The 25,085-nt window shown below is 38.9% G+C and overlaps 1 protein-coding gene across 3 annotated transcripts in view; it reads right to left on the reverse strand.

The window, feature by feature from the left end:
- The window catches only part of N4BP2L2 (NEDD4 binding protein 2 like 2), a 28,184-nt gene extending 3,303 nt beyond the window's left edge, over positions 1-24,881 (reverse strand). The window contains exons 1-4 of one of the 3 annotated variants that reach the window (XM_036301154.1): positions 24,657-24,854; positions 22,434-23,683; positions 8,344-8,468; positions 362-450 (exon numbers count right to left, since the gene is read on the reverse strand). In XM_036301154.1, coding sequence (XP_036157047.1) covers positions 362-450; positions 8,344-8,468; positions 22,434-23,683 — 1,464 coding nt within the window. In that variant the 5' untranslated portion in view covers positions 24,657-24,854. Of the gene's footprint in view, positions 1-361; positions 451-8,343; positions 8,469-22,433; positions 23,684-24,656 lie in introns of all 3 variants that reach the window. The other 2 variants (XM_036301155.1, XM_036301156.1) reach the window with 2 other exon arrangements.
- Between the last annotated feature and the right edge of the window lie 204 nt (positions 24,882-25,085).

Consider the following 25,085-nt stretch of genomic DNA (forward strand, 5'->3'; position numbering starts at 1 on the left):
ACCCAGAGAATACTTCTTATAAGGTAAAAAGAAGGCAGATACAAATTTCATTTAGATAATACTTCTAAATTTGCTCCACCAAGAAAAATTTTACTTTTAAAATAGTATGGTTTACAAAAATTTTAAGACCACTTAACTGGTAAAATTCCAATTACTATCTTCAAGTCCAGGCAAAACTAACAAGATAATCATATTCCTTAATAAGCACCATTCCCACATTTTTAAAATTAAGTAAACATTCATATTTCTTTAGAAAACAAGGACAATGTTTTAATAATAAAGATCAAAGTAACCAAAATTTCAGAATATAAAAAAATTAATAAGAATAAAATATAAAAATGCTCTCATATTTCATATTTACCATTTCCACATATGGTTTCATTTCCCAAGCCTGTGTATTAGTGTTGTCTATTATAACTGGAGATCTCCCCTGATTGATAGCTTGTTTAGCTGAAATAAAAAATGAATTTAAAAAACAAAAATAAAAACAAAGAACTATTAGGGTTAAAATACACAAATAAAACTTAAACTTTCATTACTAAGAAATTTTCTACATCTCTATACTGAAAAACAAACCTATGCAATCTCTTTAGTGCCATGGAAAAAAAGGACTCTGCTAGATTAAAAGGAATTACGAGACACAATCACATGCCCTGTGTATTCTCCAGACCAGATATTGGTTTTGACTAACTGTAAAGGACATTTTTGGGAAAATACTTTGTGCTTATACCTAGTGAAGAGTTTAGTCTAGAACTAACTTTCATTTATAGGAAATACAAGAATAAGTTACATTTGAATATGGTCTGAATATGGAAAGAGGTGAACATTTATTGACATGGAAAGATGGAGATTTGTTAACTGGAAATGGCAAGTTGCAAGATAATATGCAAGTATGATCTTACTTTGGTCAACATATAAAGATCTGAGAAGAGTTGCTAGGATATCAAAAGTAGCATTCTATAGGTGGTAAGAATATTTGCCATTTTATGCTTATCTGTATTTTCCAATGTTTTACAATTACAAATAATGCTTTTGGAGTATCGGGATGACATTCTAACTAACTGAGCTATCCAGCCAGGGTACAAATAATGCTTTTAAAAAAATGCTATGGATTTATTATTCCTTAGCAGCAAAACTTTATATACCAACTAACCAGTTGGTATATATACTAACAGTTCAATGGATTTTGTGGTTATTTTTTAAAATTATTATTTTTACTTTTCAATTACAGTTGACATACAATATTATATTAGTTCATGTATATACCCCAGTGATTAGAAATAGACATTACAGAACTTACTAAGTGATCACCTCGATAAATCTTGTATCCATTTGACTCTAGACATAGTTATTATAATATCCCATCTAATAGACAAACATGGTAATTGACCGTACCTTTGCTACGCCCCCATCGGCCAATCAGCGAAATATGCAAATTAACTGCCAACAAAGATGGCAGCTAATTTGCATACCACAGGCAGGGTGGGTCAGCGCCATCCGGCCTGCCCTGCCGCCATCCAGGCCTGCTATCTGTGACCTAGGGCAGCGGGCGTCCCATGTGCGACCCGACCCGGGGCAGCCGGGCGGTGCAGCAGCAATTAGCCGGCCCGCCCAGGCGTCCTGTGTGCGACCCAACCCGGGGTGGCCGGGCGGGGCAGCAGTGATCCGCCGGCCCGCCTGGGCGTCCCGTGTGCAACCTGACCCAGGGCAGCAGGGCGGGACAGCATGGCTCCTCTGTCACCCCAGCTTCCTCATCACAGCTCCCTGGGGGGCCTAAGCCTTTAGTCGGACATCCCCTGAGGGCTCCCTGGCTGCCAGAAGGATGTCTGACTGCAAGCTTAGGCCTGATCCCCCGGGGAGTGGGCCTAAGTTGACAGGTGGACATCCTCCAAGGGGTCCTGGACTGCAAATGGGCGCAGGCCGGACTGAGGGGGACCCCCACTCCCCGAGTGCCCAAATTTTTGTGCACCGGGCCTCTAGTTTACTATAATCTCCATGCTGTACTTTACACCCCCATGACTGTTCTCTAACAACCAATTTGTACTTCTTACCTTGACCTTTTTCACCTATCCCTACATCCTTCCCATCTGGCAACCATTCAAAATGCTCAATTTCTGTTCTGCTTGTTTATTATTATTATTATTCTTTTTTTGAGTCAAGTCCAGGAAGCGCAGAAAGTCCCAAACAAGATGAACCCAAAGAGGCACACACAACAAAAGAAACAAAAAAAGAGGCACACACCAAGACACATCATAATTAAAATGCAAAAGGCAAAAGACAAAGTGAGAATCTTAAAAGCAGCAAGAGAAAAGCAGTTAGTTAACTACAAGGGAGTTCCCATAAGATTGTCAGTTGATTTCTCAACACAAACTTTTCAGGTCAGAAGGGAGTGGCAAGAAATTTTCACAGTAATAAAAGGACCTACAACCAAGATTATTCTACCCAGCAAAACTGGTTAATATTTCTTAGGACTATGACTCAAACTGGGAGCTGAAATTTAAAAATTATGTCTTTTAAAAAGTATGTCTCCATATCCCTACACCATCTCTTCTACCATGAGGTGAAAATCACTGCCACAGTGAACCACTGTTATGACAGAAGTATATAACTCATAAGTGTAAACAGACAAGAAATATAATTAAGAACTCATAATAAAATTTAAAAGGTTGAGGCAAAATGTAATGATAGAGAAGTTTTCTTGGGAGTTAGTAAGTTCTACATAATGAAAACATTTATACAGAGGTCTAGGGCAGGCAGAATTCTAAAGGTTAGTTAGTTAAGTAGTAATGACTATGGTTGAGTACATATTTGGAAGAAGATATCTCTAAATACCAATAGAAATTTAGAATTTGGGTCATATTAAATAGGACACCAAGATGCTACCCACCTACCCACTGCTCTATCCCCAATCATAAAGTGACCAAATCTTTCATTAAAAACAAAACAAAAAATAACACCCAAAAAAACCATGGGCCTCAATCCACAATCCATGAAATTAAATTTTTGAGCTACATGGGCTCTGAGGTCCTCTGCAGGGAGAATAATCCGTGATGATAAATCTAAGATGTGCTTCAAATGAGCTGCTGGTGCCCTAGTTGGTCACACCGCTCTCTAGGCTCTGCAAAGCAAGGGAGGTGAATTAGATGAAAAACAAAAAATTAAAGTAACTCTCTTAATGTCTGATAGTTAGGCCTACTCTTCCAAGGTGTTAAGTTCCAGAAGAAGAGTTTATCAACAAATTAATGGGAAGATCATCCTCTTTCCTAAATCATCATCATCCAATACCACATTGCAGGGCACTGCACTTCAGTAAAATAGAGCTCCTAAAGAAACAATGTATGAATACCTAAATAATAAGTGTCATTTTCTTAAACAAATTAACTATCATATTCTAAGAAAGAGAATATTGATACCTTGGAGATGTTTTCAATTTATAAGCAGTGTAAGATGAATTTAGATTCTTCTAATGAAGATGAGACAGACAGACATTCTCAGAATATGGCCTAGCCTTTAAAGGATGCAATAAATATTTGTTGAAAAGAGAAATTCTACCCTAAATAAAATAAGTCCTGCTTTAATTTCAAAATGTCTAATTGCTAGTTCTCAATTTTCTACCTAAAAAAGGTAGAAATTACTTTTAAAAAGTCAGTATTTATTATACTAACAAAACCAGTAGATTATCTGGAAATCAGTTTTGTTCAGCAGTATAATTCATGTGGCATGAACCTTATAATGAAAATTTTAGACTAGTTCTGCAAACAGAAAAAATGTCCCACACAAACAAACTTCCCAGTCTACCAAAGGTATACAGCTCTGCCCACTGCCTATATTCACTCTACTTATCACCTATTCTCATTCCCCTAACTTTAGGCCAATAACACCACACATTTTGGGGAATTGCAATATCAATATTATTTTATTTGGGCAATAATATCCTATGGCAATTTTTTAGAAATTAAAAATATTAATTTTTTTTGAGATTTTTATGCCACTAATATATTTGGAAATATCCTACAATGTCATAAAACCAATAGTAGGAAATAGTCTTAAAAATCAAACTTCTCTGACATTTACTAATAAATTTCCCTATGAAACCATGGACTGCAACAGAGCGAAACATTTTAATAAAAAATATCCTCCCTGCCGAAACCGGTTTGGCTCAGTGGATAGAGCGTCGGCCTGCAGACTGAAGGGCCCCAGGTTCGATTCAGGTCAAGGGCATGTACCTTGGTTGCGGGCACATCCCCAGTGGGAGATGTGCAGGAGGCAGCTGATTGATGTTTCTCTCTCATTGATGTTTCTAGCTCTCTGTATCTCTCCCTTCCTCCATGTGGAAAATCAATAAAAAATATATTAAAAAAAAAATCCGCCCTGAAATTTCTTATTTTGAAAATTAAGAAAAAAAGCATTTATCCTGCCCTAGCTGGTTTTGCTCAGTGGATAGAGTGTCAGTCTGTGGTCTGAAGGATCTTGGGTTTGATTCCAGTCAAGGGTACATGCCTGGGTTGCAGGTTTGATCCCAGAAGGTGTGCAGGAGGTAGCTGATCAATGCTTCTCTCTCATAAGTGATGCTTCTATCTCATCTCTCTCTCCCTCTCCCTTCCTCTCTGAAATTAATAATAATAATAATAATAATAATAATAATAATAATAGTAATAGCATTTATCCTGTTTTCCTGTACATACTGTACTTTAGGGTGACCCTAGTTCAGGGGTGGGCAAACTTTTTGACTCGAGGGCCACAATGGGTTCTTAAACTGGACCAGAGGGCCGGAACAAAAGCATGGATGGAGTGTTTGTGTGAACTAATATAAATTCAAAGTAAACATCATTACATAAAAGGGTACGGCCTTTTTTTTCAATAGTTTTATTCATTTCAAACGGGCCGGATCCAGCCCGCGGGCTGTAGTTTGCCCACGGCTGCCCTAGTTGCTAGTTCCAGTTGAGAGGAAGCTTCCATTACATAAGAATTCTAGCTACTGAATAGGGAAGGAACACTAGACCTAGAAAAATCACCATTTTGCAACCCTAATGAAAGAACTAATTCAGAAAACATTTCATTGCTGGATAACCCATTAGATACAAGTTTGACAGAGAACTTGGTAATGGAGGGAACAGGTTGTCCCTTTGAAGCTACTTGTAAAAACAGAAAAAAAAAGCCTTTCTTTTTCCTTGTTGTAGCCTTCCACAATTTATGAGAAGCACCTGTTAAACCCCAAGATTGTTAGCTCCTCTGATTCAACTAGACCCTCTGTACAAACTGCAAGACAAGTTACTTTCAAGGCTACATTCTTGCATACCCCTCTTCCCTGCTACTTTTGCAACTCAAGGATAATTTGCACTGAGAATTCTTTAGTTAGTAGAAAGTTCCCTTCCCCCTCCTCTTCAAACAAGCCTCTTTTGAATCTTCATAACTTTTACTCTAAGCATGTTTTACGGGCTTAGGAAAAATACTGAAAAGACACCACCCTAGTCCATCTGCCGACTGTCTCAGCCCCAAATCCCCCTCCCTTCCTTGTCACCTAGCAACAAGAGCCATTACTCTTTAAAAGAGTAATGGCAGCTGTTTACCTGCCCTTGTATTGGTTAGCAATGCACTGGCCCTTTCCCTTCCGGGTAAGTAAAAATAAACTTTCTGCATCTATCTCTTCTTTTAGTAGTGAATTCTTTCACATCACCACCGGCCAAAACGTTAACACTGATCATTCTTAGCATCACTAAAAATGAGATAACCAGACTTTGCTTACCCCCTGCAAAAAAAGTTGAATATAAGTAATCCTCTTTTTTGTGTTTTGTTAATCCTCACCCAAGGATATTTTCCAATTGATTTTTAGAGGGTGGAAGGGAGGGGGAGAGACAGAGAGAGAGAAACACCTATGTGAGAGAGACACATCGATCAATTGCATCCTGCACACACTTAACTTCTATTTGAAGCAATATAGAGGAAAGAGAAACAAGTTAAATAGTTACCATATGTGTGGACGAAAAAGGGGCCACAAACGAAACCTGACAAGTTCAGGGGAGGCCTGCATGGCAGCCTTACAAACTCAAGAGACCTAAAGCAACCATATAGGATGGTCTGAAATTAAAACTTCCTAACTAAAAGCAAGTCATGGTAGGCAGTCATATCCTAGGATGGTATCTTCCTTGACAAAGGTCAATCTTTACCTTAATTGAGCCAGTTTATTGTCTCTTTGCACCTACAATAACATGCCTTTGGAAAGTCAGAATAACCCCCCTTTCCCAGACCCCTCAGGGCATAATCTCCCACCAGAGCACCAGATCACAGAACCCCTTTGTTATATTATTTTCCCACATACCATCTCTATGTGCTGTAAATGTTAATTGTTAACCATCCTATACCCACCAATGTAAAAGAAGTGTGGTGTCTGTTTTACTGTTTATCCAATCTCAGAGATTTCCCCACTTCGCTTTATCCCAACTCCCTAATCTATGAGCAGTGGATTTCATGTAACCCCATACATCTTCCCCTTTGATGGTGATGTATAAAATAAGTAGTAAATATGCTATTTTTCTGGAGCATTTTCTCAAAGTTGAGATTTTGCTTCCTGGCAATTGTAGTCAGTTTGGCTCAAATAAACATAAAAATTCTTACAAGTTTGGACATTTCTTACATCGACAGAAGGAAGCAAATAGACAACTACAGGATATGGGATATTCTAAAGGACAAACAACCAAATGTCATCAACAAATTAATGGTATAAGGGTTAAAAGAGGAGAAAATGCTACACATTAACAATTAAAACAAACAAAACCAAATGTACTGCAAGGACCTTGTTTGGATCCTGATTCACACAAAACAACTGTAAGTACAAACAGTTGTTAAGACAATAGGGGAAATTGGATTACAGACTGGATATTACATGATGTCAAGGAATTGTATGGGTTTTTTTAGGTGTGATGATGGTACCATATTTAAATAACATTAAGTAAGAAGGTGGTTAATTTGAAATGCATAAAGTATAATGTCTAGAATTATTTCAAAATGCTTTAGTAATTAGAAAAGGTGAGGAGTGAAAACAAAAATAAAGTCAATATAGCAACTGATATGGTAATTGATAATTCTGAGCGATGAGTATATGGGATTCATTGTAGTCTCCTGACTCTAGGTTTACATTTTCTCTTAATAAAATGAATTTGTTTAATTATCAATGCATTCTTCATCTATTAAAAAATAAATTAACTTATACTATATGCATTTACTTACAAGGTTCTAGACCAAGTTTTCAATCTGACTGCAACATAGAATGCCTGAGTAACTTTCAAAAAAATACCAATGCTTAGATCCACTCCAGACCAACTAAACCAGAATCTCTGGGGCTAACTCAGGCATAGGTGTTTTGTTTTTTTTCCATGAGGGGTGGGGGGTGGGGAGGGGGGAAAGAGGGAGAAATGAAAGAGAGAGAGAGAGACCAATCATTAACAATTAAAACATAAAACTGGACAGGGGATCTAACCCACAACCTAGGTACATGGCCCTGATCAGGAATCGAACCTGCAACTTTCTGGTGTACAAGATGACACTCTAACCAACTGAGCGACCTGATCTGGGTCAGACATAGATTTTTTTAAAAAGGTCCCAAAGTAATTAAAATGTGCAGCCAAGATTAAGAACCATTATTCCATGGTGAAAAGAAATTGACCCATGTGTTTCTAAAAAATGTATTAAATAGATTTTTCATGGAGTAATATCAATGAAAAAAACTTGTAATATTCATAGCATTATATTAAGCCTTAAAAAACAATAACATTACTCTTAGGGAAATAACTTTTTGAAATACATAACTATAGTATCAGTTCTCTGAATTTATTTAAGAGATATAAAATAAAGCCTACCAAAATATCCCACCCTTTATTTTACCAGTTTATATTGGTACACTATTTAGTTTACAAAATATTTTACCTAAAGTCTCTGATTTTCACAACAACCTTGCAAGTATCACTGCTTCTAGTAGATGAAAAAATTGGGTCTCAAGATGTTCAAATGGCTTATGAAAGTCATTCAGCTGGTAGAAGTCAAGTCAGGAATATATAAATCCAGCCCCGGCTGTTTTTGGCTCAGTGGATAGAGCGTCAGCCTGCGGACTGAAGGGTCCTGGGTTCGATTCTGGTCAAGGGCACATGTCCGGGTTGTGGGCTTGATCCCCAGTAGGGGGGATGCAGGAAGCAGCCAATCAATGATTCTCTCTCATCATTGTTTCTATATCTCTCTCTCCCTCTCCTTTCCTCTCTGAAATCTATAAAAATATATTTTTAAAAAAAATCCAGGTCCTCTGACTCCTAGTCGAATATTCTATCACAGGAGACTTGGGCCCAAACAAACCTCTGTTCTGGTTCCAGTCATGGGCATCATCAAGTTGATTAACATTATACCTGTACCCATCTTGATTGTGAAAATAGTCATCAGTGCTGAACACAATGCCATCACGACTCTGCCCAAGCAGAATTCTGTTAATAAAAGAAATCATAAAGTGCCATTTATAAAATCTATAGCCATGAGCAAAGCTTAGTAAATGAATTTTAGGTACATACCTGTAAGTATATTGCAAACAGAATAGCACAGGAGCTGAACCTTCAAAACCTTGCAGATTTCAAATATCATTTCACACTTAAATGTACAGTCATATCCAGTTCCAAAAACTTTTTAAAGCAGCATTTATATTAAAACTTTTTAAAAATAGTCTTTCAACCAATCCCAAAATTATGTCAACTACTGTCCATATTTTTACTTTAGTGAATGTGTATTTGGTGTCTAAAATTGCCTAAATATAGGGCAGCAGATAACCTAAAGGGCAAGTAAGCCTAAGCAAGCAATTCACTTGTGGAAAACTGTATTTAAACCAGGATAGCTCTAATAAATTTATTTCCATGAAGCACAAATGTAAAACCAACAAGGAGGATTCAGAAATAGCTTGAGGCTTAATGTTGTGAAACAACCAGTGATCCTCCACAGTATAATCAAACTTGTTTTTTAAGACATTAAATTACTAAATGAAATAACACTAAATAAAAGAATACACTCAGAACAAGGCAACCAAGCTTTATTCTCACAATATGATTATGTTAAATTTTCAAGTAGCGAGATTAATAAGCATTCAAGAGTGTCAGAGAGGCCCAGCCAGTGTGGTGCAGTGGTTTGAGCACTGGCCTATGAAACAGGAGGTCACATGCCCGGGCTGTGGGCTTGATCCCCAGTAGGGGACATGCAGGAGGCAGCCAATCAATGATTCTCCCTCATCATTGATGTTTCTATCTCTCTCACCCTCTCTCTTCCTCTCTGAAATCATAAATATATATATACGTGTGTGTGTGTGTGCATATATATATATATATATATATATATATATATATATATATACACATATATATATTACAATGTCTGTATCAATCCAAATATACCTGATGTCATACCAAACACTTTAACAAAAATAAATTATTTAAGAATATGAGTATTTTCAAAATTCTTATAGTCAGATTCCATGAGAAATCTTACAAGTTAAGTCAGATACTAAAATGAATTCTCAGAATGTCAACATTTAAAACTCTGAAAAATCAAGTATCCAATAAAATTTAAAAAAACTCAGACACAGGCCTGCTGGCCACCTGATATGTATATTTTCTAAACAGCTATTATTTTGAGAATCTATTATGGACCAAGCAATATAAATATATATATATATATATATATATATATATATATATATATATATATGAATATATGATCTTACCTAATTCTCACAACAGCCTTGGTGATTTTATATTAAACAAATCAGAAACAAAAATAATTTCAGAAATCAGGCCACCAGAGTTACATAAATAGAGGTGGAAGCGCCAAAACCATTTGGCCCACAATGATCCCTGGCTCCTGATAGTCATACCCTTGTATAATCCCCTCCTCCAATATAGGTTGCAGTCAGGGACTAGAGTTCCTAATGGAATATGGCAGAGGTGATTCCAAAATGGCAGAGTAAGTGGAAGCTCCACTGACACTCTCCCATGACCAAATTGGAAATACAACTAAAATACAGAAGAACCAACCTGAAAAATCAACTGCGGACTAGCTAGAGAGAACCCTGATAACCAAGCATGGAAAGTGGAGGCTGCATAGAGACTGGTAGGAAGTGCGGAGGTGCAAAAGGGCTGGCTGGGCTCCCACAGGCAGCAGCTGAAGTTCTGGAGGGATAGACCCCACTGAGAACTCTGGGGTCTAAACCCCAAGCTGGGCTCCCCAGCCCAGAGCACAAGAACTGAGGAAGGTGCCCACGTAACATCTGGCTATGAAAAGCAACAGGGTTGATGTCAGCCAGGGAGAGAGAGAGCTGTAAATGCAGACAACCTCTTAAAGGGTCAACGCACAAAATTCTGTGTGGAGCCACGCACCTTGGACTATGGTTGAGAGAGGACAGAGTGGACTGGAGCTGTGTCAGTAGAGTCCAGGGTTGGGGGCTTTGGGGTTGGAGCTCTGAAGGCAGCCACCCAGGTTTCTTGTGCTGAGTCATGCCCTCATGTTGCGGAGGACGTATTTCTCCAAGCGACATTTGCAATCCAGATGATTTTTACTGGGAAGGAAGGCAGTTATCCCAGACCGTTGGAAGACCTCTCACCCCTCCCACTGGTTGATAGCCTCAGGCTAATCAAGGCTGATAACAATCAGACTGCTGGCAGAGAAGAATCTCTAGAGGCTTTGAGTCTTTGCCTGATCTCCTTCTGGGCCCAGGGCTAGGAAAAGCAGGCAGTGGTGCACATCTTGGTCCTTTCTAAAGGCACCCAGCCACAGCAGAGGGAGCCACAAGCTGTGGATTGCTGTTCCAAATGGTACTCAAGAACAGTCTCAGTGTCTGACATTGTTCTGCATTAGCTATTGGAAGTAATATCATATCTACCTAATACACAGACATGAACACAAACAGACAGCCCAAATGGGGAAATAAACAAAAACACCTGAAACAAAAGAACAAGAGAATTCTCCAAAAGAAAAGCTAAATGAAATGAATAAATTTATTAGACAGAGTTCAGAATAATGATAGCAAAGATGCTCTACAGCATGAGAAAAGATACAGTAATTACGAAGAATAGTACAGCACTAATAAAGAACACAGTGGAAGGAATACACAGCAGATTAGGGGAAGCTGAGGATTGGATCCGTGAATTAGAAGACATGGTAGAAAAAAATAAATCAGAGAACCAAAAAGAAAAAAAACAATTAAAAAACAAGAGGACAGATTAAGGGAAATGTGGGACAACTTGATATGAAACAATATTTACAAAATAGGAGTGCCAGAAGGAGAAGAAAGTGAGCAAAAGATAGAAAATATGTTTGAAGAAATAATGGCAGAAAATTTCCCTAACCTGATGAAGGAAAGTCCCAAGCAAGAAGAACCCAAACATGCCCACTCCCAGACACATCATAATTAAAATGCCAAAATTTCAAGACAAAGAGAGAAGCTTAAAGCAAGAGAAAAGCAAACTGTTACTTACAAAGGAGCTCTCATAAGGCTGACACCTGATTTCTCATCAAAAACTATAGGCCAGAAGGGAATGGCATGAAGTACTCAAGGTAATGGAAAGCAAAGATCTGAAACCAAGATTACTATATCCAGCAATGCTACCATTCAAAATAGATAGTAAAAAAAAAAAAAAGAGCTTCCCAGACAAATAAAAAGCCTAAGGAGTTTTTCACCACCACACCAGCACTGCAAGATATGCTAAAGGGACTGCTGTAATGAGAAAAAAGAGAGATAAAAATAGGCATAAAAATTAAAATGGTAATAAATAAGTACCTATCAACAATAACTGTAAACATAAATAGGTTAAATGCTCCAATCAAAAGACATAGGGTAGCTGACTAGACACAAAAACATGACCCAAATAAATATGTTGTCTACAAGAGACCCACCTCAGAACAAAAACTCACGCAGGATGACAGTGAAGGAATGGGGAAAAAGTTTCATGATGAAAATGAAAACAAAAACCACACACACACACACACACATACACGTGGGTTAGCAATGCTCATTATCTGACAAAATAGACTTCATAATGAAGGCCATCACAAGAGATAAAAGGTCACTATATAATACTAGAGGGATTGATCCAAGAAGAGAATATAATCCTGGTAAACATATATGCACCCAATATAAGAGCACATCCTATATAATAAAAGCCTAATATGCTAAGTGTCTGGTCGTCTAGTTGTCTGTTCAACCAATCAAAATGTAATATGCTAATGATATTCTAAGGCCACTCAACTGCTCGCTATAAAGTACACTGACCACCAAGGGCAGAAAGTCAACTGGTCGACCAGTCACTATGATATGCACTGACCACCAGGGGGCAGAAAGTCGACCGGTCACTATGACATGCATTGACCAGCACTGACCACTCAACACAGGAGCTTCCCCCTAGTGGTCAGTGAGCTACCACAGGGGGAGCGCTGCTCAGCCAGAAGCTAGGTTCACGGCTGGTGAGCACAGCTGCCATGGCAGAGCCACTCCCAACTCCACAGCAGCAGGCGCAGCGGACCGGGATTAGTGTGAGTGGTACCCGGCCCCGATTCAGGTTCCTCCCTGGCTGCCTGCCGCTTGGCACACTGCTACATTCCCCAAGGGGTCCCGGACTTCGAGAGGGTGCAGGCTGGGCTGAGGAACTCCCGCTCCAGTGTATGAATTTTGTGCACTGGGCCTCTAGTAAATATATTAAAAAAACCTCTACAGCAGTGGTCACCAAACGGTGGTCCGCAGACCACTGGTGGTCTGTGAGGTCCGAAAGGTTGGCGGCCTCTGCTCTACAGGACTTTAAGGGAGATATTGACAGCAATACAATCATAGTAGGGGACTTTAACACCCTGCTGACTTCACTGGATAGATCTTCCAGACATAAAATTAACAAAGAAACAGTACCTCTAAAGGACACAATGGATCAGATGGATTTAATTGACATTTATAGAACATTTCACCCCAAAGCTGCAGATTATACATCCTTTTCAAGTGCACATGGGTCATTCTCAAAGACAGACCACATGTTAGAAAAAAATATGTCTCTACAAGTTCAAAAATTGAAATCATATCAAGCATCTTCTCAGATCAAAATGGAATTAAAAAAGAAATCAACTACAGTAAAAACACTAAAAAACATTCAAACACATGGAGGCTAAACAGCATGTTATTAAACAATGAATGGGTTACCAATGAGATCAAGAAAGAAATAAAAAAACTTCCTGTAAACAAATGAAAATAAACACGCAACTACCCAAAACCTAAGGGGCACAGCAAAAGGAGTACTGAGAGGGAAGTTTGTAGCACTATAGGCCTACCTCAAAAAAACAAACAAACAAAAAAACAACAACAAAAAGCAAGTAATAAACTACTTAACCCTACAACTTAAAGAATTAGACAAAGAACAAGAAAAGCCCAGAGTAAGTAAAAGGAAGGAAATAATAAAGATTAGAGCAGAAATAAATGACATAGAGACTAAAAGAACAATACCAAAAAAAAAAAAAAAAAAAAAAAATCAATGAAACCAAGAGCTGGTTCTTTAAAAAGATAAATAAGATTGATGACCCGTTATTCAGACGCATCAAGAAACAAAGAGGACCCAAATACATAAAATCAGAAACAAAACCGTGAAGTAACAACTGACAACCCAGAAGTACAAAGAGTTGTAAGAAAATACTATGAACAATTATATGACAACAAGCTGGACAATGTGGATGAAATGGAAAAATTCCTAGAAAAATACAATCTCCTAAAACTGAATCAGGAAGAATCAGAAAACCAGAATAGGTCAGTAACAGCTGATGAAATAGAAGTAGTAATTAAAAAAAAAAAAATCCAATCAAACAAAAGCCCAGGTCTGGAAGAATTCACAGGGAGCTTTTACTAACCTTCAAAGAACAATTAACATATATCCTCCTCAAAGTATTCCAAAAACACAAGAGAAAGGAACATTTCCAACCTGCTTTAATGAGGCCTGCATTACCCTAATTTCAAAACTAGATAAAGACACTATAAAGAAAGAAAATTACAGGCTAATATCCCTGATGAACATAGAGGCTAAAATACTCAACAAAATATTAGCAAATCAGATCCAGCAATATATTAAAAAGACCATACACCATGAATAAGTGGACGTTATTCCAGGGATACAAGGCTGGTACAATATTTGCAAATCAATAAATGTGATACAGCACATAAACAAATTAAAAGACAAAAATTCATGATCATATAAATAGATGCAGAAAAAGCATTCGACAAATTCCAACACCTCTTTTTAGAAACTCTCAGCAAAGTGGAATAGAGGGATCATATCTCAACATCATAAAGGCCATATATGACAACCTACAGGGAACATCATACTCAATGGGCAAAAACTAACACCATTTCCCCAAAGAACAGGAACAAGAAAGGGATGTCCGCTTTCGTCACGCTTATTCAACATAGTACTGGGAGTCCTAGCCACAGCGAACAAAAAATAAGAAGAAATAAAAGGCATCCAAATTGGAAAGGAGGAAGTAAAACTCTCACTATTCGCAGATGACATCATACTGTACATAGAAATCCCTAAAGACTCCACTAAAAAACTACTAGATTTAATAAATGAACTTGATAATGTAGATGGGTAACAAATCAATATCCAAAAATCAATGACTTTTTTATATACCAATAATTAATTCTCTGAAAGAGAAGGTAAACAACCCCAATTACCATTTCAACAAAAAATTAAGATACTTAGGAATAGACTTTCACCAAAGAGGTAAAAGATTTGTACTCAGAAAACTACAGGATATTGAGAAAAGAGATAGAGGAAGATATAAAACAAGTGGAAGAATATACCGTGTTCATGGATTGGGAGAATTAACATAATTAAAATATCCAAACTATCCTAGGTAATCTACAGATTCAATGCAATCCCTATTAAAATAACAACAGCATATTTCACAGATCTAGAACCAATACTCCAAAAATGTATACGGAACCAAAAAAGACCTCGAATAACTGCAGCAATCTTGAGAAAGAACAATAAACTTAGAGGGATCACAATACCAGATATCAAATTATACTACAAAACCACTGTACTCAAAACAGCCTGGTACTGGCACAAGAACAGGCATATAGATCAATGGAATAGAACAGAGAACCCAGAAATCGACCCAAGCCATTACGATCAATTAATATTTGACAAAGGAGGCAAGAGCATACATTGGAGCAGAGACAGTCTCTTCAATAAATGGTGTTGGGAACATTGGACAGATACACGCAAAAAAAAAGAAAAGAAAAGAAACTAGACCACCAACTTACACCATACACAAGAATAAACTCAAAATGTATATAAGACTTAAATGTAAGGCATGAAACCATAAAAATCCTAGAAGAAACCATAGGCAGCAAAATCTCAGACATCTCGCGTAGCAATATGTTTACAGATACATATCCTAGGGCCGTGGTCAGCAAACCAGGGCATGCGGCTCTTTGGCCCCTTGAGTGTGGCTCTTCCACAAAATACCGACTTCTGCGCATGGGCCATGAAGTTTCAATCGCACTATACGTGCGCGCCCGCACATGGTATTTTGTGGAAGAGCCACACTGAAGGGGCCAAAGAGCCGCATGTGGCTCCTGAGCCGCGGTTTGCCAAGCCGCAGTTTGCCGACCACTGTCTAGAGCAGTGATGACAAACCTTTTGAGCTCGGCGTGTCAGCATTTTGAAAAACCCTAACTTAACTCTGGTGCTGTGTCACATATAGAAATTTTTTGATATTTGCAACCATAGTAAAACAAAGATTTACATTTTTGATATTTATTTTATATATTTAAATGCCATTTAACAAAGAAAAATCAACCAAAAAAATGAGTTCGCGTGTCATCTGACACGTGTGTCAAAGGTTCGCCATCACTAGTCTAGGGCAAAGGAAATTAAGGAGAAAATAAACAAATGGGACTACATAAAAATAAAAAGCTACTGCACAGCAAAAGAAACCATCAACAAAATGAAAAGGGAGCCCACTGTATGGGAGAACATATTTGGCAATGATACATCTGATAAAGGGTTAACATCCAAAATATATAAGGAACTCGTACAACTTAACAAAAGGAGACAACCCAAAATAAAAAATGGGCAAAGGACCTAAATAGACACTTCTCCAAAGATGGCCAAGAGACATATGAAAAAATGCTCAGTCACTGATCAGAGAGATGCAAATTAAAATGACAAGTATCACCTCACACCTGTCAGAATGACTGCCATCAACAAATCAACAAATGACAAGTGCTGTCAAGGATGTGGAGAAAAGGGAACCCTAGTACATGGCTGGGGGGAATACAGACTGGTACAGTCATTATGGAAAACAGTATGGAGTTTCCTCAAAAAATTAAATATGGAACTGCCATTTCACCCAGTGATCCCACTTCTAGGAATACATCATAAGAGACTCGAAACACCAATCAGAAAGAATGTATGCACTCCTATGTTCATAGAAGAACAATTTACAATAGCTAAGATCTGCAAACAGCCCAAGTGCCCATCAGTAGAAGGGTTGATAAAAAAGCTGTGGTACATTTACACCATGGAATACTATGCAGTCATAAAAAAGGATCTCTTACCCTTTGAGACAGCATGGAGGGACCTGGAGAGTATTATGCTAAGCGAAATAAGCCAGTCAGAAAAAGACCAGTATCACATAATCTCACTTATATGTGTAATCTAATGAACAAAATAAACTGATGAACAAAATAGATTTAGAGACATAGAAGCATTGAACAGACTGTGGAATCTCAGAGGGAAGATGGGGTGGGGATGGGTGGGTAGGAAGAGATCAAACAAAAAACTTGTATGCATATATGCATAATCCATGGACACAGACAATAGGGTGCTGAAGGCCTGGGGTGGGGATGAGGGCAGGATAGGTGTTACTAGGGGAAGGAGGGGGACATATGTAATACTTTCAACAATAAAGATTTAATTAAAAAAATATGGCAGAGGTGATGAAATTTTGCTTCTGAGTTTAGATTACTGGAAAAAAGTAGCTTCTGTCTTGGGCTCAGGGATGGCTCAGTTTCCCTCAACAAGTTGTGAATCGGTCTAAGTAGCAAAGAACTGAGGGAGTCTGTGGCCTACCGCCAGCAACTTAGGTCCTCAATCCAAAAGCTCAAGAAAAACCAAGTGTTGTCAACAACCTCATGAGAAACCTTCCAAGCAGATCCTCCCCAAGACAAAGCCTTCAGATCAGAACACAGCCCTAGCCAACATCTTGATCACAGGATGTTAGAGACCTTGAACCAGAGGCACCCAGATAATTGCACACAGATTCCTGTCCTTCAGAAACTGAGAGACAATACATGTTTGTTGCTTTAACAACTCAGTTTTAGGGTAATTTGTTACACAGCCATGGATAACTAATGCACTATATGCTTATACTTTTTCATTTAAGAAACAATGCTGTTCCTTAAACTCTGTTTTGGGAACCTTATTCCCCAAATGGTCTACTAGGATACCTAATTTTCATGGTTTAGTTATGAAATTTCTAAGAACTGTATATTATTTTCTTAAATACATCCATGTGCATTTAAAACTGTAAGTGACTTTCCAGAAAAATCTGAGTAAAAACTGACACTTCATGAACCTTTTACCTCATGTACTGAGTGGCCTTGCATACCCATAGCCCAAGACAACTTTACTTGGGCAGTTCACTCTCTGCACACTCCTTGAATTAAGAATAGAAACCTACATAAGGAAAGGTAAATCTTTCCTCTGGAGTTTAAACCAAGCTCTCCCTCAAAAGCAGGGGGTGGGGTGGGGGGGAGGAACATCCTCCCATCTCTCTTTAAACTACGATATAGTAGTTTCCCATGCTGCTGTAACATAACACCACATACTTAGTGGCTTAAAACAATACAGATTTATTATTATCTTAGAGTTCTGAAGGTCCAAAGTCTAAAATCACTTTCCCTGGCTAAAATAAAGGGGTGGCAGGCTGGTGTTCCTCCTTGAGGCCCTAAAAGAGAATCTGTCTCCTTGCCCTACCCAGCTTCTAAAGAACACCTAAGTATCTTGGATCACAGTCCCTTCTTTCATCTTCAAAGCCAGCAGTGTAGCATCTTCTCTCCTCCCAAGTGCGTCAATTATCTTTTATATCTGATCAACTCCAGACATTTTGCTAATAATGAAATGGCCTATTTATGAAAATACACTTTCTCATTGGTGAAATCAGTAGAGTGTAAAAGTGGGTAAAGATTAGCCCAGCTGGTGTGGCTCAGTGGTTGAGTGTTGACCCATGAACCAAGAGGTCACTGGTTCAATTCCTGGTCAGGGTACATAACCAGGTTGCAGGCTCCATCCCCAACAGGGGGGTGTGCAGGAAGCAGCCAATCAAATGATTCTCCCGCATCATTGATGTTCCTATCTCTCTATCACTCTCCCTTCTTCTCTCTCTAAAAATCAATAAAAAATTTTTTTAAGAAAATGTGGGTTAGCTAAAATATTTTAGATTTACCCCTCCTCCTTGCATGAACAGGGTATAAGAAGCTTGCAAAATCTATAGCCCACACTATGGGAATAGCACTCAATGTTTGATCCCTAAACTGTCCTTTGTCATCCACTTAGTTAGGATTCTGTTTTGGCTGTTGCCAACTACAGTAGTAATAAAATTATACCTCTAGAATATTGTTGAAATTGCCTCAAATGAACCTTTTATCAAAGTGTTGTTTGCCTAAATGGACAAAGAGCTGGCACTTTAGCTTACTCATAAATATTTAAAGTCTGTACTTGTGTCAGAATTTAACCCAAGACTGATTTCATTAAAATGTATTAGTAAAGTTGTGGATAAACAAACAACTAAGCCTCAGCCACTTTTAACCAAGTGGCTTAGGTCAATTATCAACAAATAGAAAGGTATTGTGCAGCTTACGTTAAATGCAAAGAGTGGTAATGGCAAATACTGAGTTCAGAAAAAAAATTACTGAGGGCTGAGCTAAGCCAAAACTTAAAAAAGTGAACATTTAAAGAGAACCTTTGAATAATGAAAGTCCTGAGAACAATGAATGGAGAAGTATTATGTCTCTTGCAATGGAGGGCAGGTACCAGTTCAATGCAAATAGATATGAAGATGGAGAAGTGGGTAAAGACTAAATTAAAGAAGGAGCTTGAATAATTCCCCAAAGAATTTGAATTTTATCTACCTACACTAATTACCACATATCAATATGAAACACTACTCTTTTAATTTAATGCTCCAAATCAACTCAACTCTGATCTACCAAATTAATCAAGGGACCTTTCTTTCTTCAATACTCCTTTTGAAAGCTAACTCGTTTATAAAGCCACTAGAAGCCTGGTGCACAGATTCGTGCACTGGTGTGGTCCCTTGGTGTAGCCTGTGGGGACTGGACTGAAACCAGCAGTCCAAGGCCGCCTGCCGCTGCTCGGTAGGCTCGCTGGGGCTCCGCTGTGGTCTCCAGGCTGCAGCGGCCAGCTGTGAGCCCTGTCTCTGGCGCCCATAGGTCAGCTGAGTGGTGCTCCCGCTGCGGGAGTGCACTGACCACCAGGGGGCAGCATCTGCGTTGTGTCTGCCCTCTGGTGGTCAGTGCATGTCACAGCGACCGGTTGACTGGTCATTCAGGCGTTCAGTCCCTTAGACTTTTATATATATAGAATAGGTTCCTCACCAGAGAGTATGTGGCTTTATTTCCAATACCAAACAAATAATCCTGCTTTATTAAAAAACTAGTGGCCCGGTGCACGAAATTCATGCATGGGGGTGGAGGAGTGGGGAGGAAAGGTTCCCCTCAGCCCAGCCTGCAGCCTCTCCAATCGGGGACCCCTTGGGGGATGTCTGATTGCTGGACACCCCTCTAGCAATATGGGTTCACTGGCTCCTTACCGCTCACCTGCCTGTCTGCCTGATTGCCCCTACCTGCCTTTGCCTGCCTGCCTGAATGCCCCTAACCCCTCTGCCTGCCTGCCTGATCGCCCCTAACTGCCTCTGCCTGCCTGATCACCCCTAACTGCCTCTGCCTGCCTGATCGCCCCCAACTGCCCGCCCCTGCCAGTCTGATCGCCCCCAACTGCCCGCCCCTGCCAGTCTGATCGCCCCCAACTGCCCGCCCCTGCCAGTCTGATCTTGACCCCAACTGCTCTCCCCTGCAGCCTTATCGCCTCTAACTGCCTCTGCCTGCCTGATCACCCCTAACTGCCCTCCCCTGCTGGCCTGATCTTGCCCCCAATGGCCCTCCCCTGCTGGTCTGATCTCACCCCCAACTGCCTTCCCCTGCTGGCCTGATCTCGCCCCCAACTGCCCTCCCCTGCTGGCCTGATTGCCCCTAACTGCCTCTGCCACCGCCCTCACCACCATGGCTTTGTCCGGAAGGAAGTCAGACGTCCAGAAGATGGCTGGTTGACCCAGTCTAATTAGCATATTACCCTTTTATTAGTATAGATCAGGGGTGGGCAAACTTTTTGACTCGAGGGCCACAATGGGTTCTTAAACTCGACCGGAGGGCCGGAACAAAAGCATGGATGGAGTGTTTGTGTGAACTAATATAAATTCAAAGTAAACATCATTACATAAAAGGGTACGGCCTTTTTTTTTTAGTTTTATTCATTTCAAATAGGCCGGATCCCGCCCGCGGGCCGTAGTTTGCCCACGGCTGGTATAGATTGTTGACCTAAAGAGATATTCCTGGTTCTTTAACCAAGCTCCTCCAAGTCAGGAGTCACACACAGGGCTATTCAGGCATCAGATACTAAAGTAAAGGAGTAGGGAAGAAACACTATCATTGATATCCCTAGCTTGTTCTTTTACCAGTTTTAGAAAATTCTGCCAAGTCCCTTAATTTATTCTCTTTAGCCTCTGCTTATTCTATAAAATGAAAAAAATACAACCCATCTCAAGATTTTTATATATGAAAGTACTCTGCAAATTGTAAATTGTGACACAAATGGTAATTTCTATTATAACTTCCATTCTTATAACATACGTACCTAATCCCTTAAAAATATACATACTAAAATATTATCAATTTTATCACCTCCCACTACAACCATCTCCCTGAAATTATAATGAATTACCACTATTTTACTCATCTTCAGTTTCAACATACTCCAATATGTTGTCCCAAACCTAATCTTTCTTATGTTTATTCTAAATCTTAGTCAGCTGTCCCTAGCTAGAAGATCCCTTGATCAAATTTCCAAATTTCAACGAGTACTTTTTTCTATTATATTCTAAATCTAGAAAAGTGTCCATGTTTGTGACTTCACTTCTAATTTCTATCCTTTCCAAAGAACTGTAATTTCATCTTCACAAAATCTTCACTAAAGAGAAATCAAAAAGTAAAGACCTAAAATAAACTTAAAATTTACTTACAATGATCACAGCTTACAATCTAGTTTGAAATGTCTATATCATAAATTTAATCTTATTCTAATTTCTTGCTTCTAAAGAAACTTTTGTTTAGACTGCTCAGGTTTGTCTTTCAAGTAAATATAAAATATTTACAAAATGGTTTCTTGGAATTCTTTATCTTCCCCCGAAGATACCACATAAATTTTCTTTTTCTCCTTCTCTGGCATAAACATTCCATCATCTTGTATTGTAAAGAATTTGTATTGTATTTCTTTGTGTTATTTTTCACAACTGCAAAAATGTATTTGTGTGCAACAATATTCTTTTTAAAAAATGTAAACAAAAACATGAATTTGAAATATTTTTTTGTCAGATAAAACATCACCAGTTCTAACTCCATTAATTCACACAGGGGTGGGCAAAAGTAGATTTACAGTTGTATGAGAAAGTTTATTCTTGTATTATTTATTAATTGTTGTATTATTTTTCCATACAAACAATTGTAAACCTTCTTTGCCCACTCCTGTATATTGCTCACTTCAAACTCCTTAAATCCAAAGAAACGAACAAAAAAAAAGGGTTCTCTCTGCCAATGGTATGAACAGAGCACAGTGCTTGAAACATGCTCAAAATTACTTTCCTTGGGTCATCTCATTTGCTTCTCAAGTATTACTCATCCTATTAACAGACAGCAAAACCTGTCCATGGTCATAAAGTGAAACAGCTGAGTCAAAGCCCAACTCTTCTTAAATAGCGGACTTAAAAGTGAAGGCCAGCACAGTTCTCAAATAGCATTTGCTTTCACCACTGTCATAATTACACATGGATTTTTTGTTATTATTAAAATATAATGGTGTATTTATTATTAAAGACCTTTGCAAATTAATATAGATATGCCAATTCGTCCTTCCTCTATCAGAAAATATCTTTTAAAAATATTTACACTATCAGATGCCACTTTCATGAATAACAAAAATTTTCTACTAGAAACAAAACCATTTGTCAATAATTATCACTACTATCATTTATGATTTTAAAGTAATGAATTGCCAAGTATTCAGTTGGTATCCTTTACTTACCGAGATAATGTTGTTTTCCCAGAACCAGGCAAGCCTCTTAAAAGAATAAGTAACTTCTGTAATTTATTTAACTTTTCCTCTTGAAACTGCTGGCTCATAAACCTGTCTGTTCTATTATGCTTGCCCATCAAAGGATCTTTCCAGCATCCTTCACTGGTTTCACAGAAACCATTATTCACATACCCATCTTGTACAGTGTAGCCATTTCCATAGGGAAGATCACTAATGACATTCTCACTATAGTCAGTATATTCATTGTTTTGATCAAAAGTCAAACAATTCCAATTAATGTGACAATTATTTACATAACATCCATTTCGAATCTGAGGACCATCTTGGGCATGAAAAATATTTGATAGACTTGGTGGAGCATTGAATCTTTGAATATTTAAATAGTTAAAACTGGGAAGAGGAGGACCTCGGGGTACTATAAAAGAATGCATTGATTGCCATTCAGGCCTGAAGGAAGTAAAGGACACATCACAAAATGTAGGTATTTCTTGTCCACGACAAGAATATTTGCCTGGCTCATTCCCCATGTACTGTTGATAACCACAATGTGACTGAAGAGCATTAGTAAAATCTCTTTTCTTTTCTTCTTCATATTTGATCAGACCATTATCATGGCCTTGGTAATATGAAATAAATTGTTCCTCAGAGGGTTCAGGTTCCTTACAACTGCCTTCCAAATCATCTTTTTCATTTTCAAGCTCTTCAATTTCTTTGTAAAACTGGAATAACTCATTATCAATCTCTGATTTTTTGCAGTTAAATTTCTGTTTCTCTTCTTGTCCTCCTTTGCCATCTATTCCATTGATAGTGTCTGCTTGATTCTTCCTTTCCTTACATTTCTTTTCCTGAGTGGGTTTGTAAATGGGTCCTATAAATGCTTTACTTGTGCTATATATCTCATCATCTGTGGATACCAATGGAGGACTTGCAGCCTGTAAAACTTGTGAATCAATGGATTCAACAGCTGGTCTATCAGCAGGCCTCTCATTATGCATAGGTTTCAGCAAATCTGTAGTTTTGGCATTGTCCTCCTGAGGAGAACTATGTCCTCTGACATCAATAATGGTCAAAGGGATCCAATCATTTCCAACTTTATCTTGGACTCTGTGAAAATTAGAACTACCATGATGGGGGAAAACAAAAGACTCTTGGGCTAACTTCAATTTTTTATGGCATGGTTCACTTGTTAGATCTTCCCCATATCCCAAGGATTTAGCTTCAATTTCACCATAAGGCATCTGAGGAGCACATAAATCATACAATTAATAGCTAATATTTAAAAAATTCTAAACAAAAGTTTCTTCGGAAACAAGAAAATAGAAAAAGGCACTTAAGTTTGTGATAATAAATGGTAACACTTTCCCAAAATACAAAAATTATAAGTTTGTAATTTTATAGTCAGTTACTGTTTAAGTATTGTTATAATTTGAGAGGTGTCTGTTTGAAGGTAAGTGAATGTCGTTTAAAAAAAGAAATACCTCTCCTTTAGTCTAAATGACACATTTCTGAACTTAGAGAACTTAAAAAACTTTGTAAGTTTGGAAAGTTGAATAAACAATATACATTTTGATGATATGATATCATTTAAAAGAAAAAAAAACTACTTTAGCTGCACTGAAAATGAGGCAAATACAAACTTCATTTTTGTTTAGCGAAGAAGTTCTGGCAACTCCCCACATCAAAGCGCTCCTCTTTTCTAGATGGTCGGTCCATCTCGAAGATAAACTGCTTCCCTTGACATTTCTGAGGGGCCCCCAATACGAAGAAAAAGGCAAAAAGGCGAACAGAGAACAGTACCCAGAAGACTGAGGCTCGAGAAAGACACAACTGTAAAGAACGCCGAACTCCACAGCCCTAATTCGGCCACCTCTCGGCTTCTTGTTTCCTCATTAGAAAGGTCAGAAGAGTCCCAGGAAGAGATGGGGGTGGTGGTAACGGAGCGCAGCCTTGCACACAACCTGCGCCCCACAGCCTCCCCGGGAGGCCAGGCAAAAGTGCGTCACTGCTTTCTCGGTCCCAACGGAAACAAGTTCGGGTTCTGCCGAGAATCCGTGTACAGTACAGCTAACGGAAGGGCCTGACCAAGTGCCGGCCGGGAACCCACGTCGCCTACGTTAGAAGGAAGAAACTGAAAAAGTCGCCCCCCCCCCCCCCCCCCCCCCCCCCCACCCCCCCGCAAACACACACACTTGAAATTGGCTGTTTACTCACCTTACCGGACAGCTCCGCATTGACCTTCACCTCCCAATGAAACCGTATTCTGGAAAGACACGGGCTTCTGAGACGCTAAAGAAACGCGGGAACACGGCCCTAAAGCAAAGGCCTGGAGGACTGAAAGCCCAGCCCAGAACTACGAGCCAAACACAGCAGCGCACAAATGGCGGCCACCTCACAGTGACCCAGAAGAAATCGCGGGCTCGCGCAGGGCATTGTTGGAATTGAAGTCCAGCGTCACACCGGGCTGCCCGTCTCTGCGGACGACTGGTCTCCCAGACTCCATTGCGCCATGAACCCGCTGATTTTGCAACAAACTTAACCCGGAACTGGTTCCTAGAGTGGAGAAGTTGCTGTACTTAAAACTCCAACTTTAGCCAAAAAAAGATGGTGTCGTGTCTGCACCCCAAAAATATACGTAAACGG

Source organism: Myotis myotis, unplaced genomic scaffold, assembly GCF_014108235.1.
Source record: "Myotis myotis isolate mMyoMyo1 unplaced genomic scaffold, mMyoMyo1.p scaffold_m19_p_3, whole genome shotgun sequence".
Classification (NCBI taxonomy): domain Eukaryota; kingdom Metazoa; phylum Chordata; class Mammalia; order Chiroptera; family Vespertilionidae; genus Myotis; species Myotis myotis.